At 42.2% G+C, this 16,756-nt stretch overlaps 1 protein-coding gene across 4 annotated transcripts in view; it reads right to left on the bottom strand.

Moving 5' to 3' along the window:
* Positions 1–16,756, bottom strand: part of FER (FER tyrosine kinase) — a 160,626-nt gene that overhangs the window by 120,583 nt on the left and 23,287 nt on the right. For all 4 annotated transcript variants that reach the window (XR_014211963.1, XM_082191437.1, XM_082191435.1 and 1 more), the window contains exons 6-10: positions 14,997–15,180; positions 12,133–12,270; positions 8,977–9,096; positions 7,633–7,755; positions 6,470–6,659 (exon numbers count right to left, since the gene is read on the bottom strand). Coding sequence is in view for 3 of the 4 variants with exons in the window: in XM_082191437.1 (XP_082047563.1) it covers positions 6,470–6,659; positions 7,633–7,755; positions 8,977–9,096; positions 12,133–12,270; positions 14,997–15,180 (755 nt within the window). In the remaining variant the exon portion in view is untranslated. The remainder of the gene's footprint in view (positions 1–6,469; positions 6,660–7,632; positions 7,756–8,976; positions 9,097–12,132; positions 12,271–14,996; positions 15,181–16,756) is intronic.

The following is a 16,756-nucleotide window of genomic DNA, read 5'->3' as shown; positions in this document are numbered from 1 at the left end:
TTTGATGTTCCCACAGTTTATTTGCTGCAGCAATGAAATATAGCTTCCAAAAAGATGAATATTTTTATTAGACAGTCACTGATTTAATGCCAAGATGAATATTTCTAACTTCAGCTTCAATCACAACCATTCTTAAGATCTCACTTTGGAATTCTTGATATAAAAATGCTGACAAAAATGTTTTTAAGCAACTTTTGAGTTTCTCTTTTCTTTTCCCCAGTTACTACAAATCACCAAACTTGTTTCACTGGACATGCAAAATTCCTATTAAGTACATTAGCTGAATACAACACACACAACCTCAAAATAACAGTTTTATGAACTAAGTTTTTCCAAGGAAAAGTTACCAAATACAAATGAAGTTACTACCCCATTTTAAATCAGGAGCAGCGGGTAGACAGGGAACCTGATCCCATTTCACAGGAGGAAACTGGAAGAGGAAACAAAGATTCTAACAAGAATCTTGAAATTTCACATTCACCATGCAATCATGAGTGAGCATGATAAAGTTATGTCACATTTTCTCTTCCCTGCAGAATCCTGCCCTTAAGGTTAATAAACACTAAAATGCTATGACTACTTTATGAGAGAAAGCTGACAGAAACTACCCACAAGATCAAAATGTTGACATCTGCAGCATTTATTTTATCACATTTATGCCCTACCCTCCTCTTAGGTATTCAGGGAGTTCAGAGATACATGGAATTGATATATTTTATCTTCCCAACAGGCCAGTCAGAGTGGTCACTCATCAAGCTACACGCTGAAGCAACAGGTGCTTAGCCTCGGTTTGCCCAAATTCAACACTACTACACCTGCAGTTCTCAACTTTCCACACCTAGGAAGCACCTTTCAATGCAAATATGCATTATGGGACCCACTTATTTATTTTACCATATGCAGAAATAGCGTTACAGGGGCAGCCCACTAAATGTCAAGCTATGACCAACTTGTGGGAACCAGCCTACCAGATGAAGGTCAGTGCTATCGGTGACATATAGCAAGGTGACAAAGCTCTCTCAATTCCATAAGGGTAATCAGTAAGTGGAAGCATGGAAAACCAATTACAATGGTAGCTCGGGTTACATACGCTTCAGGTTACAGACTCCGCTAACTCAGAAATAGTACCTCGGGTTAAGAACTTTGCTTCAGGATGAGAACGGAAATCGTGCTCCAGCAGGAGGCCCCATTAGCTAAAGTGGTCTTCAGGTTAAGAACAGTTTCAGGTTAAGAACGGACCTCCGGAACAAATTAAGTACTTAACCCGAGATACCACTGTAATGCAAAATACAGTCCAATTAACCCCCTAGGAAGTGATAAGGTTGGGTTCTGAGCATTTTCTCTCTCTCTCTCTCTCTCTCTCTCTTACCCTTTCCTTCACTGTGAGGAGATGGAAATGAAATACAAGGAGATCCTGTGTTTATCTGAAAGAATGACTCGCACTCTGATGAGGGGAGTGGGGAAGAGAGCAACACAAAACCAAGCTCTACCCCATTCACTCCTTAGCTTCCATGCTGTATTGGAGGGCAAGTAAAAACTGAGCAATAAACCCTCACTAAAAACATTTAAAGTATTTAAATGAATGTCAAACTGAAACCCGTGCAATCAGTAACACTCTAATTTATAATAATGATATTTAAAAAAACTGATCAAGAACCTATTTTACAGATACCTTATACACTAAACCTTATGCTGCATCTGCATACAGAAGCTTTGCATAATTTACTTAAGGATAGTTGAATAGCAAGGGTTTTTTATGCTGCTGAATGTATATTTTTGTGCTCGACAACACTGTAAATTCATAAAAGAATGCTGCTGATCATAAACCAGAAATGCGTAAGGCATTCATAGTTGTTTAAGTCAAGAAGAATAAAATAACAAAATTGAAAAGGTCAAAAGGATGACCTGCTTTGCAATGAAAACAACAATTTAACTTCTAATTAAATAAATACTTTTCATTCAGGAGGATCATTATACGTGGTAAATCTGAAAAGCCATTCAAAAATGACTAAGAATTATAGCATGGTGAGATAAGAGAAAAGGTTATATATAATTCACCAATAAAATACTTTTGTTTTATCGATGAAATACTGATAAATGGATGATCAATCACAATCATTACAGAAAAGATGTGTTTAGCATTCTTCTTTGAATTAAGGGTAGGGGAACCCCATCTTACAAAGCAAAGATAGAGAGCACAAATGTGGGGAGTAGTAGTCATTTGTGCACAAGTATCATGAGGTAGGAATGGATTCTTAGCCCCTCCAGCACCCTCCAGTCCCAACACTCCCTGGAAACACCCTCCCTGCCCCCCTTTCCCTCTGAAAGCTAGTCTCCAAGACTAGGGTGTGTAAAGTCCAGGAAATGTAAGGAAATGCTTAGAGGTATGCATGTGAAATGTAAGGAAATGCTTAGAGGTATGCGTGTGAAATGTAAGGAAATGCTTAGAGGTACGCGTGTGAAATGCTCCCACATCAAAACAGGCACATATTTGGCGAAGTGTGTTTCCATGAGGATCAAAAGGCTTTCATTTATCTTTCCTGGAAGGGAGGGAGTAGCACCCAGTTTAAGAGCTACTAAGCTGTCTCTTGTGTCACCTTCAAAAATCCACACACAGTGGTGCTCTCCGTTTACATAGGTGAGGCTAGCACCCCAGTCATTTTGGCACCCAAAGTAGTTGCAAGCTGCCTCTATGGTTAGTATGGCCATGGCAATATTATCAGAAAACTAATTTACTTTTTCTTAAGTACTGATACAGCAACCCTTTCTTCCTTCTCTCAGTTAATTTTCTTTATACAGTGGTACCTTGGTTTACAAACTTAATCTGTTCCAGAAGTCCATTCTTAAACCGAAACCGTTCTTAAACCAAGGTGCGCTTTCCCTAATGAGGCCTCCCGCCGCCGGTGCTCTTCCACCATTCGGATTCCGTTCTTAGACTGTGATAAAGTTCTCAAACCAGGACACTTATTTCCAGTTTTGTGGAGTTCGTAAACCAAATTGTTCTTAAACAGGACTGTTCTTAAACAGAGAGATCATCAGGAGGTTTGGGCTGGGTGTTCATCAGTATGCGGAGCTCTACCTCTCTTTTAAATCAGAACCAGTGAAGGCGGTGAAGTCCTGTGTGAGTGTCTGGAGGCGGTTGGAGGATGGATGGCAGCTAACAGATTGAGGTTGAATCCTGACAAGACAGAAGTACTGTTTTGGGAGGGCAGGAGGCGGGCAGGTGTGGAGGATTCCCTGGTCCTGAATAGGGTAACTGTGCCCCTGAAGGACCAGATGCGCAGCCTGGGAGTCATTTTGGACTCACAGCTGTCCATGGAGGCACAGGTCAAATCTGTGTACAGGGCAGCTGTTTACCAGCTCCATCTGGTACGTAGGCTGAGACCCTATCTGCCTGCGGACTGTCTCGCCAGAGTGGTGCATGCTCTGGTTATCTCCCGCTTGGACTACTGCAATGCGCTCTACGTGGGGCTACCTTTGAAGGTGACCCGGAAACTACAACTAATCGAGAATGCGGCAGCTAGACTGGTGACTGGGAGCGGCTGCCGAGACCATATAGCACCAGTCTTGAAAGACCTACATTGGCTCCCAGTACGTTTCCGAGCACAATTCAAAGTGTTGGTGCTGACCTTTAAAGCCCTAAACGGCCTCGGTCCAGTATATCTGAAGGAGCGTCTCCACCCCCATCGTTCTACCCGGACACTGAGGTCCAGCACCAAGGGCCTTCTGGTGGTTCCCTCACTGCGAGAGGCCAAGTTACAGGGAACCAGGCAGAGGGCCTTCTCGGTAGTGGCGCCCTCCCACCAGATGTCAAAGAGAACAACAACTACCAGACTTTTAAAAGACATCTGAAGGCAGCCCTGTTTAGGGAAGCTTTTAATCTTTGATGTATTACAGTATTTTAATATTTTTTTGGAAGCCGCCCAGAGTGGCTGGGGAGGCCCAGCCAGATGGGCGGGGTATAAATTATTATTATTATTATTATTATTATTATTATTATTATTATTATTATTATACCAAGGTACCACTGTATATATTTTTTCCTGCTACACTATACCTAATTTATATTGCAAACTTTCTAGCAGAGGCCCTTATCAAATTAGTTTGTCCAGAGCAGCATGTACATCTCATGTTTTGCATACCAATAATAGTGACAGGGGAATGAATGCAACTTTGGCATTTGAAAAACAACTAGATGGGAAAAGAGAGGGAGGGTGAAACAATAGCCAGTATTGAGATAGTAAATTTGGACATGTTTATGGGAAAACAAGCATGCCCTAATGGAGACAGAAATAAATTATATCAAATGCACATTTTCATATGCATGAGATATAGATGTCATGAAGTCTTCTCTCCTGCAAACCAAGATGTCATGTTGACATGATGCAGACAGGCAGAACAAAAAAATGAGAGAAAATTTTGTTCACCAAACACAAGCTCCAAACCTCTGCATGTTGAGAAAAGCCACTCAGAAATTTCTAGTGAATCGCTCCCACATATCGATGCATGGTTACCAACTAGAATAAAATGAATTATGTCTTTTTTGTTTTATCTGCCTGCCATGAAACAGAAGCAATGCTAAGCCACACAATTTCATAGATATTATGAATTAGAATTCCTGTGGGGATCCAGAGCTTTATATCCTACTCCAAAGGGTAAGAACATAACTGAGACCCCAAAATCCATACAGTCCATTCTTACAGGATAGTCAGAAACTAATAAACCAGCTGATTGGGAACTGCCCTCTTCCAAAATAATTTCTTTTCCTGCCTCGACTTCAGGGCAGAGCTACAGCTTCCAATCCAGTGACCCTATGATGTCAGCAAGAAATCCAGGACCCATACCGTGCCTCCTCCACACTAGAGCTGAAGGCATCTATCCTTCAGGGTGCTGCTTTGCAAGTGACTTCTCTGTAGGGAAGCCACTTGCAAGGATCACCCCGCACCACACAGGATCAATGCCTCTGCTCAACAGCTGTTATGCAGAGGCAGTGATCAAGTGGGGTATCAGGCAGGAAGGAGAGTCACGGGGCATTAGGCTCCTGCCTGCTCTCAAAATAGGCAGCTGTCAGCCACAAGGAACTCAATGCATGCCTCTTCTTCCTGCCTGATGCCTTATCATTGTGTAATAAAAAAAAATTAAGGTCTCATATATATAATAAATGTTCATAAATGTGCCAAGCAAACATGTACACCAATATATAAACCACATGTCTGAAGCAGCACAGGAAGACAGTCCTGAAACCATTTTGACTCCCAAAACTGACCAAATGTTTCTCTGCAAGGAGGGAGGGGGTGAGGGAACCTTCCCATTGTCTTAGGAATTAAGTGATTACCATCTCAAAGGAATGGCAGACTACCGGAAAAGGCAATCAGATAACCAGCAGACAGGAAAAACAACATTCAAATTTCTGTTGTGGACCGCCTTTTCTGTGATGTAGGTATGATGTATCTGGGGGGGTGGTGGTCTTGGGCTACACCCCTTCTGCAATCTATGTATGAGGTTTCTGGGGGTGGTCTTGGACTCCAGGGCGGGCAATTTAAAATGTCTATATAAGGGCAGGCACACCTTTGTTCTGGGTCCTCCTCCTCTCTCCTGTGTGTGAGGGGAGCACCCTGTTGCAACAGTTCAATAAAGATCAGGCTTATTAGCTGCTTTGCTTCCCAATATTCTCTGGTTGGCCTCTGTTATTTTCTCCTACTGATGGAGAACCTACAAATGACTCTATAAGGACTCTTGTGTCCCCCCATAAGGGAATAAGAGCAGATTTCGTTTACAACAATTGACAGCCCCATATCCCTCTGGGTCATTCAACACAACCAACAGGGATCTGTGGCTATCTCAGCTTGACTTGTGCAAGGCCTGAATCCTTCCAAATAGGCACAACGTGGCTCAGGATTCAGGACTTAGTCAAATCTGGTGCATAGCCCTAGTAAGTGGAAATGTAATGTTCTGGACAAAGAGGATATAGTCATAGCTATCATAGTCCATGAAGCCTTGAAGCTGCCTTTCTGCAATTAGAACTTAGGCAGTAGATTCACCAGACACACAGGTCTTCTGGCCCCAGACTTCCTCACTATGTTAATAAACGCTGCCCTTTCATTTAAATTACCACAATCGTTTCTGAATTTCAATCTATACATATCAATTCGCTTATGCAAGTTTTATGCAAACCTGTTTTCTCTTTGGTTTTGATGCGCTAGCCACCTTAATTTTAACCCAGCTTTAAAGCAATCTATCGAGTAAGATCCTCATTCTTAAGTTCTCTTTGTATTTACAGTTGCACCAAAATTCAATTAAAAAAAATTATTTTAAAAAATAAGATCCTAATTCATCAACGTATCATTAAAGTAACTCTAGAGTGAAACAGGATGCCTTGTAGTTGTGCTGTATCCTCCAGTTAACAGTCACTGCTAGTTGCAGCCCCATACAAGTACACCATTAATGCCATAATAATCACAGGAATTACCATTGAAGAAACTGATCTGGCATCCTCCTCATAGTTTACAACAGGTGGCGGTTCTTTCCCTTCATTTTCTTGCACTTTTTGTTCTAGAAGTTCCTTCTGGGCAGCAAACTTGACTTCAGTGCATCTCAATTGCTGAACCGTTTGCTTCAATTCTTCCAGTGTCTGTTTCTGGCTTAACAGAAGCACAACACTGAAAATGAATGAGATAAAATTAATTTAGAGGGGGGGAACCTGAAGTTAATTTCTCCTCTCAAAAAACATGGATTTCTGGGTGAGGATGCTGACAGGTTCTTTGAGCTACACCGTCTGTTTTAATTTGTCTTAGTTTTAAAGTCAATTGGCTCAGCTGTTCATGTTAATTGCAACATGCAGGCAAGGAGCTTATCTGTTTTACTTTTACGTGGACTTAAAAGTCATATATGTTAATTATGGGAAAGGCGCTGAGAGGGCAACTTTTGATTCGGCTTTCAGCATTCTGCTGATAAGGAATTTTAAAGCTCATCTCGACTGAGGGATATTCTGCAATTTTAATAGTTTTAATATGGTTACCACACAAGCACAGACCCACAGTGCTTAAAATAAATCATCTGGGACTCCATTGTCCAGAAATTTTGTCCAGAAATCCTCAACTGGAGCAGCTAGGGCAAGGGAGATGGAGGTAACTACAAAGCAATTGCAGCACGGTGTAATTTATTTGCCTTATATGGACAGCCCTGGTTCTTTACATGGCAAATGTGCAAGAAATGGGGCTGGGTATGCCTTATCCCAAATAAGTGGTTTTGCTACATATTCCTCTAATGAAAGCTTACCTAACTGGTCAATAGATCCAGACTTGTTAGGAGCTAATACAATTAGGAACCTTGCTTTTAAACATCTACATTCCTCCACTTAATAGTCAGTCACTGACCACCAGGATATGGTCAGATTTAACTTCCTTACTGGAGCAGGTCAGTGGTAAATTTCTCACTGCATTTATACGTATTTATGGAGATTTTAATGCCCGAATTGGAGCAATTGCAGAGGGTCTTCTGCTACCTTGGAATATATGTTCCTAACAAGTTATAAACTAGCCATTTGCATACAGACAGGCTTGCTTAAGTATTTTCAGATTTGAGATCCAATCATGGCACACTAAAACTACATGACTTTTTTTTACTACTCACTCAGATTTCCTCTCACAGATCTTAGAAGATTCTTCTATCTTTTTTTCTAATTCCAATACTAGCTCTTCCTTGTTTAGAAGCGTCTGCTGTGTCTGAATCAGCTCTTCTACTACTGTTTTCAACCTAAGGTTTCAATGAAAAAAATTATATATTCATCTCACAAATATATATTGCATACACTTAGCAACTCCCTAGTGTTTTCATCAGAATACAGTTGAAAATGTAAGAGAGAGCAATATACACTTATATGAAGCCATTCTAGATTTTTCATATCTATGAACACATATCCATCTATTGTTATTATTTGCTTATATTACATCAATTTGGATACATTCTATACCAACTATAGCCCTCCAGTTGTTTTGAACTATAAATCCCACCATCCCTGTCCACTGGCCATGTTGGCTCAGGCTGGTGGGATACTTGCAAGTTCAACAGCCCATTCACCAGCATCATCTGCACCTTGGTTTCCAAATGCATAAAGCCTTTCCTGCAAAAGTAAATTGTTGCTTCTTTGCCTTAACAAAAGCAGGAACCAAGCCACACTGATCTTATCATGAAGAAGAAACTTTGTTTGCTGATCGGAATCGATTCCAATAAGCAAACAAAGTTTATTTTTCTGCCAATAAGATCCATGGGGCTTTAAGGCACACACTCTTGCTAGGCAGAGTAGAGACCTTGATATCATGCTTAGCCTGATATCGTGCTAGGTCTCTGTTCTGCCTAGTGAATCTCCCTACCTCGGCAAGGAAGCTTATTGTTATGCTGGATCTGTCTCTAGCCAGAGGCATGGGGCTTGCGCCTTGCAGACTGTGCAGGAAGAAAGGAGCTTTTACTACAAAGTAAAGCCCTTTACTCTGCAGCACCAGGTGAGAGGCAGCAGGGGCTTATGCTTTGAAGATCTGAAGACAGGAAATGGTCATCTACTTTGCAGTAAAGGTTTGCTTTGCAGTAAAGTGCTGCTTCCTGCCTGCTGGGTCTGCAAGGCCAGCTGGGTAGTGCATTCTCGATATATTACAGGGTGAAAAAAGAATATGAAACCTTTATTGCTGTCTCAAGTTCATACCGGTAAGAGACAAAATATTGATATATCACTCACACCCAGTAACAATTCCCCACTCTCCTAAGCTTGCTGATCATTACACTGCAGTCACTTTGCTCATCACCCAGGTCAACAAATAGGAACATAGGAAGCTGTATTGTAGTGAAGCAAACTCTTGTCTATCTAGCTCAGTATTATCTACACTGACTGGCACAGCTCTCCAGCTTTCACGCAGAGGTCTACCTGGAGATGCCATATAAGGCAAGATGAAAAAAAATGAGAAAGGAGGCTAAGTTACTTACATCGTTTGCAAACTTTCAGCTGTTAAATTATTCCACATAATCTCATTAGCTTGAAGATTTTCATTTTCTTCCAATAAAGATGTATCAAATTCTATTTCTTGTTGCGCAACATCTGGTGTCCTTTACAGATGCAAAACATTGATTGATTTGATATAATACTCAAAGACATTTCACACACAAGTACAATATGCTATTCGTAGTCTACAAAAATACAACTGCATTTAATTAAAGGAAGCAGGATATTAACATATCACGGTTGTCCATAGGCGCTGTTGTGACTCTATATGAATACAGGTCCCACAAATGGGATTTCATCTGAGCTACTAGGACTGCTTGTTCTAGGAACTGCCAAAGGTGGGACACAGACTAACACCAAGCATCTGAAGTGGGAATGACACTGTATTCTTCTTCCATACCAGGCTAGCCAGCTACAGGCTGTTCGTTCTGACAATTATACTAAGATTTAGTGGAAGGACCATAGGAGACAATATATTTTATATTTAAAACAAGCATAGAGAAAGTAAGTACTTTTATGAACTATGCCTCCATAGCTGACAATGACCTTTGCCAAAGTAGTTGTATGTGGATTTCCTTTGTCCATGCCCCATCCCACTAACCTCTTGCCTGAGGAACGGGACTTATGTCCATAAGAATTTCTAGTCTGATCCTTGAAAGCTCCTTCTCTGCAGATGAAATGGCTGCAATCTACACCAATCACACGATCAAAGGAGGACAAGTTCATACAATTGACAGCTCACACAGGTGGCTCACATAGTTCTGGTGCAACTATTCACCTGTATGAAGCAGTCCCTCAAACAGGTTGGGTGATTTAAACCACACTATCTCAAATGCTGATGCACTAGGACCATGCATGTGTGGTCACCACCCAATTATCTGCTGTTCCACAGTGTTGAAGACAGTTTTCCCATTCCCAGCTCTAGGTTAGTAGGATGGGTTAATGGCTCTGCCCACTGAACAAAGGCAGGCAGCAACCTTTTGGGAGGTGGGGCATCCATCATGCAGTTCTGCTCCTGCTTTCGATCAAAGTGCAGCCAGTTGCCATTAGCTCCCACTGATTTCTCAGGTTCTTACATTTTTATTCACTTTCTCTTGTCTTTCCAAATAGCTTACTGAATCATTTTACTCAGTACTTCTCGGATTTAACTTTAAATCCTCAGATTTAACTTTAGCTTCTTTGTGTCTTTAGTTTTCACAGAACCCCCACCCCACCACTACCCCAGAATAGATGGAATTTAACAAAAGCTTCTATATATCCCCCCCCATACATTAAGCTAAGAGAGAAAAGGAAATCCTTTCCACTACAGCAACAGCCGTTTAATATGCAAGACAAAGGGAAAGGGATCTGAGAAACCTAGGGAAAGTGCAAGCCCATCTTGCTTGCTTTTGCAAGAAAGCCATTTTTCCTCTTCCAGCAAGCAGGAGAAATCTCTTTATCGGGGATTCCTTTCCAAAAGAGAGTCTCAATTCATTTACAAAAAACTGAAAGGAGAAGGAAGTAGAACCTGCCAATTGACATCAATGGCTGAAACCTCTCCTGCAGCACCCAGCCCACCAGAGGTACAGTTTCTTCTGTTCCAGGGAGGCTAGTGGGCTTAGATACTTGGGGAGGGGGGAAGCGACCCTCCCTCCTCTGAGGCTGATACCAACTGAGAAAAGGAAAAGATGCAAGTAGGACTTTAAAAACTGCTTCCTTGCAATGCTCTGAATCACATTAGTCCTTCTCAATCATCAGATAAAGAGGAATTCAGGAGGTTCCAACCCTCCTTCCCCCCAAAACTACCACTGACCAGGGTTTTTCAGGGGTCCATTCCCCCCTCAGAGCCAGCTCCTGCTCATACCCTACAGCTGTCTGAGGACATGCTCAATCAAATCAAGCAGGCTCTCCTGCAACAACTCTCAGCTCTTGCGTGCTTTACAAGCCTCTTCACCTGCTCTAGCCACACCTGCTGGCAAGGGATTTATGACCTCAAAGACAGCGCCCAAAAGGTTCTCTCTCAGCTCAAGGCAGCCTAATGTACCTACCACTGAGCTTGCTTCCACCAGACCTCAGTGTCTCCATTCCTTTGGTCTGGGAGAGGATTAGAATCCAATGACTACTTTTACTAACATGGATTAATATGAGGATGTATGGAGGGACACACCACACATACAAACACCAACAATTCTCACATTGGCTATTCCGGGAATCTCATTACATTCCTTTATTATGCAAAACTTTAGCTACCTTGGAGTTTAACTCCCCCCCCCCCGCAGAGTCATCTCCTGCTTCCACTAAAACAGTGGCAGTACTAAAGGAACCACAACCTCCTATGTCTGGAGTTCCGGTTCCAGCTCTCTTCTTGACGGTTACAAAGGCTGAACCCTCCAGCATCAGAAAGCGGTAGTGCTTGCTAAAAACATATACTATTTAGATTCTGATTTCATGGACTCCTTAAAACTGCCCAGCGTAGCTCTACCTATTTCCATTTCAGGTTCTAAAGCTCTGCTTCGGCAGGAAGGGGACTCTCAGCTGAAGAATGCCACCTACACTGCGCTATCCACAGGGCCTTAGCCAGAAAAGTAGTTTGCACAGACGTGGTGTCTGCACATGCATCCTTAATGCAGGTGGATGATCTTCTAGACAACCCTGATCAAGATATGAGTCGTACCCGCCAAACCTTACTCAAGCTACACTGTTCAGCTGCATTAATTGCAGATGCTACAATGGATACTATGTCCTCGTAGCTGGTGTGGTGGCCAGATGCACTCTGTGGCATCTACACACTGGGAGGCAGATAATCGGTCCTGCGTTAAGCTCTCCATCACCTGCTATGTGGGTGGCAAATTTCTTGGAGAAGAAACCCTGAATGACTCTCTAGTTGAATCCAGAGACAAACACAAGATGCTGCTCACTGGCAAGACAGACAAGAAAGCCAACAGGAGATATTCTCCATATTCCTACAACCAGTTCTTTTGGAACTTCAGGCAACCATGTGGAAGAAGAGACACTATCTCGCATGCTGCTGCATGAGGCGCATGCATGTGAAGCAACCACCATATTATCTGATGTTCTACAGTGTTGAGGATAAATTTATTTAGAACAGATTATAGTTTGCAATGGTGAAACAACAAAAGCAGTTATAAATATACATTTACCTGTGAGCCTCTATGAAACTACTGTACTCAGAACCAGGGTCTAACTGTTCAACAGATGTTTGGATCTCTTTATGAACATTCACTATTTCTTCTGTTACAAGACTGGTGATCTGACTGTATTCTTCAAGGATACCTTTTCTGGAGAAAATAAAAATACTATGTAAGTATGTCTAGAAAACCTTTTAGTAATTTATAAACTAAAAACATGAAGGAATTCTTTTAACTCTTCATTAACTCCTTGGGTAATTAAATCTTATTTATATATGACATATGCTGCGTCATAATATAATGTCTTGGTATTGCAACCTTCCCAAGGCCTCCAAATGCTTTTTATGAGTAGGCTATGAAGAGCAAAAGTTTTCTCTCTTAGGGTATAGACATATGAACAAGAAGTGGGGGGGGGGGGAGCTACAGTGTGCAATCTGGTTCCCTGCCCTTCTGTGAAGATCACAGTCTCTCGCCCTACCTCAGTGCTTCAGATGGGCTGTCTACTTCCTGGCATGCTCATCCTATCAAACACTTGTTCAGCTCTTAAAATGTTTTATTTTTTACAGTGTTTTTAAATGTTTTAGAAACAGTTCTGAAAGGGGAGGAAGTTATTTTACAGTGGACACAACAGCCAGACAATTAGGGCTTTGCACAGTTTGCTTCTGAAAAGGGACAGGGGAATTCCATAATTGACACAGGAGCCATCCATTCAGCAATGTGACAAATCTAGTTTCTGCCAGGAACCAGATGAACAAGTTCCCTCAGAGCCCAGTCTGGGAAAGACAGTCATGTGTCTACACTGTGCAACAGTGATCACGCTTCAACCACACACTCATCATTCAAGATAGGTACATTGGTATGCAGCCTATCCTCACCTGTGTGATACTTCAAAAGCTGGAAAGGGAGGTGAGAGCAACCCTGAAGCATAAGCAATTTCCCTTCTGCTCCTCCCTTTCCTTCTTTAGAACTACACATGGGGAACAAGCAGATTGCAGGAAACATGCCATAGCAGCTGCTCCATGTTCCTCTTCTCATTTTCAAACCACCAACGAAGGGAAAGAGAGAAGTGAAGGAAACCACTATACCGCCCTTCTTATCTCTTCTCCTCTGTCTGCTATTTCTGTTGAACTGAAGAAGGAAATGAAGATTCCCTTGAACCACACATCCTGATGGTAGCCATTTATGTAGCATAATCTACCCTGCTCACCAGAATATGAGAAACTTGCTGTAGGTTCAGCTGAGCAGGATGACTTAATAAAAATAAACACTGAAGAACTGAATTGCACTCCGCATGCTACAATATATTCACTGCTGCATGAAGCTTTTTCAAAGGTTTTGTTTAGAGTGAGATCAATCAATCAAAACATAAAACCTTTCTCTACTGGGTTCAGTACCATACCCATAAAACTGAGCAGGCTAAGGGTAGGTACCAATCAAGAGTGATCTGGAAGTCCTAGCAACTGCAATAAGGTTTCTGAAGAGCCAAATGAATATCAGACTGATTTTAGGCTACAGAACTAAACTATAAGAAGGTTATGTCCTTTTAAATAGGCCCATCTGCACAAGTCAAATAAGCAAAGATTTGCATCAGTGGGTAAATCCCATAGTATGCATCCACAAATAGAATAGACTTCCTCTCACACAACAGGACTTTCCCTTCCTTTCTTCTCACCCAGCAGCCTCCTGTGCTCCCTGCAAACTTCTGCTAAAGAATCCCCAGAAGAGGAAGCCCTATCATGAGAGAGGAAAAATAGTCTACCTGTGGGATAGACACCATTGGATTTAATCCACTGGTACAAATTGTTCCCCATGAAATCCTAAGCACTGAACAGGTAAGAGAACGAAGACAGAATTTCTATGCTTAGAGAAACAATGCTACTCACAGCTGCCAAAACAAGAAAAAGAGCAAAAGTCACAAACTAAAGAACAGGGTCAGTTGCTTTGGGAATGGCAAATACGGGCTCCAATTTAACAATTTACTTCAAAGTAAATTAAAAAATGCAACCCTGTTTGTCTCAAAAGGCCCATTAATATTTTAGCAACTGTTTGAAGAGGGAGTAACCTGGTTTTAGAATATCTACAGAAGCTGTTAAGCTAAGGGGGCGGGGAAGGCTACCCATAACCCATAAAATGCAACTCCATTTACCTTAAGAGTCTTTTTGTAAGATTATGCTGTCAAAAAAGGAAGACCAAGAGCAATTACAGCTATCCAACCCAATTAATAAAAACTGAACAGCCAACGATGACATGGAAAGGAAAATATTGTTTACATACTTTTATAATGCCACTTTTCAGATCAAGCTTCCAATGTAGCACTGTTTAAAGTCCCAACAACCAGCTTTCAGATTGCACCAGCTATTTTATGTCTACTACTTCTTGCGGGCATTTGCTGATTTCACCTCATCAGCAATTCAGACAAGTAACAGCGGAAAACAATCATCCATTAAAAGCCCATGAGAATAAAATTATCTTCTTCACTTGACACACACACACACACACACACACACACACACACACACACAGTTGGTGCTGACTACTGTCCCTGGAGAGAATGTTCCACAATGAGGACTCCACCATTAGAAAGGCCATTTCTGTGTTGACTACTCAACTCTGAGGGCAGTGACACCGAGTGCAGGGTCTTTGATACAGGCCCAGGTTAGCAGAAAGTGTTCCCTTGGATACTCCCAACCATACAATGCTTTATAAAACCAGCACCTTAAATTCATGTTTCTATCCTCAGCTGCCACTGTAGAATTTTGGGAGTAGCTAACAGCAATGGATGCTATTTTAGGCTACCGCTACTTACAAATAACAATGCAATGTGCCCAGGCAGCTGAAATATGCATGGTTTTACAGTAAAAGAAAATGTGTCTTACAGTGCTTTAACCATTTCTTCTTGCATCTTCTGCAAGGAGTCAAGGAACAGAGGAAGTGTAGCGTCATAATACTGGTGCTGGTGTAACTGTGCTCCTTTCAGCGCCAACACATACTGATTGTGCAACATGTGGAGTTTCATAGTAGCTTTATCGTAACGTTCTTTGGCTTTTTCAGTCTCCTTTCCTGAAGGAAGAGCAATAGGAAGGAAAATCCATAATTATATAGGGTTGCAATAAAATAAAAAAAATAGCAAGAGTCAAAGTCAACCACTTTTAACTACCATTGATTTCAATGGTGCAGGTATGCATATGACCTAACCCTGTTCCACTGAATTCAACAGGGCTTTAACATGATTAATTGTGAAGGGCTGCACCCTAAACTTTGCTCATGATTTCATTTCTAGCTAAATACACACATGGGCAGGGATCCAAAGAGATACTTAAGAACACCCTAGGTCACCTCCCTTCAAAAGCAGTTTGCCATGCAACATACGGTGACTGCAATTGAGAACACAAGCCTAGAGAGATAGTTTCTTGGGGGGTTTTTGGATCCAAGCCACCACTTCTGTTTTCATATCTGCTCTCTAATACAAGCTATTAACCTAATGAGACCCTTAAGTTCTTCTGTCAATTTCTAAAGGCTTTAAATTCAATTTCTTTACTTTAGCTCTCTGCCTTACCAGGGTGCAATGAGTTCTAATTAGTGCTAGAAACAGATTCAAATAACTGCTAGCCTTTGAATTTTCAAAATGAAAGCAGGCTCTGCCTCTTTGCTTCAGAATGCCAAAGTACAATATATACCGTATTTTTCGCTCTATAACACGCAGATTTTTTCTCCTAAAAAGGAAGGGGAAATGTCTGTGCGTGTTATGCAGCGAATGTGTGGTCCCTGGAGCCGAAAAATAAGGCAAAAATCAAACCGCGCTTCAGGGAGAAGGGAGCTCCGTGAGACAGGAAGTTGCTGCTTTCCTGCATTCTGCCTCAGGGTCTTACTGCCCACCCTCCTCTGTTTCGTTACTGTGTTTGCTCAAACGGAACAAAGAGCAGGGAAAGCCCCTCCCCTCCAGGCAAGCAGAGGGGAAAAGCAGACTGTCGCTCCTTCCTCTCTGTGCTCCGCTCCTTCCTCTCTGTGCTCCGGTGCTGCTGAAAACATGCAGGTGGGAGAGAGAGAGAGAGAGAGAGAGAGAGAGAGAGAGCTGGCTGGCTTGGGTGGGTGCGTGGGGGAAACTTTTGCCTTCCTTTCCTCCCTCCCGTTATACCCCACTCCTGCATTCTTAGCCCTTCTGTGTTTTTCCTTCCCTCCCCACTTAAAATGTGGTTAAAAAGCATGGATCCACATGGATCCTAAGGATTTTTGCACTGGGTCACCCCAAATTCACCATCAGAGCACATAGCATGTCCATGGCTACAGCCTGCCCCCCAAAAATCATGCACCCACTGTTGCCTGGGGCTGCAATGGTGCAAAAATGTGGTTAAAAAGCATGGATCCACATGGATCTTTGCATTGGGTCACCCCCAAATTCACCACCAGAGAACATAGCATGTCCATGGCTGCAGCCTGCCCCCCCAAATCATGCACCCACTGTTGCCTGGGGCTGCAACGGTGCAAAAATGTGGTTAAAAAGCATGGATCCTCAGGATCTTTGCATTGGGTCACCCCCAAATTCACCACCAGAGAACATAGCATGTCCATGGCTACAGCCTGCCCCCCCCCCAAATCACGCACCCACTGTTGTCTGGGGCTGCAATGGTGCAAAAAC

Source organism: Podarcis vaucheri (assembly GCF_965113315.1).
Source record: "Podarcis vaucheri genome assembly, chromosome: 11".
Taxonomy (NCBI): Eukaryota; Metazoa; Chordata; class Lepidosauria; order Squamata; family Lacertidae; genus Podarcis; species Podarcis vaucheri.
The sequence above is the reverse complement of the archived record's forward strand: the minus strand, read 5'-3'. Positions and strand labels throughout refer to the sequence as shown.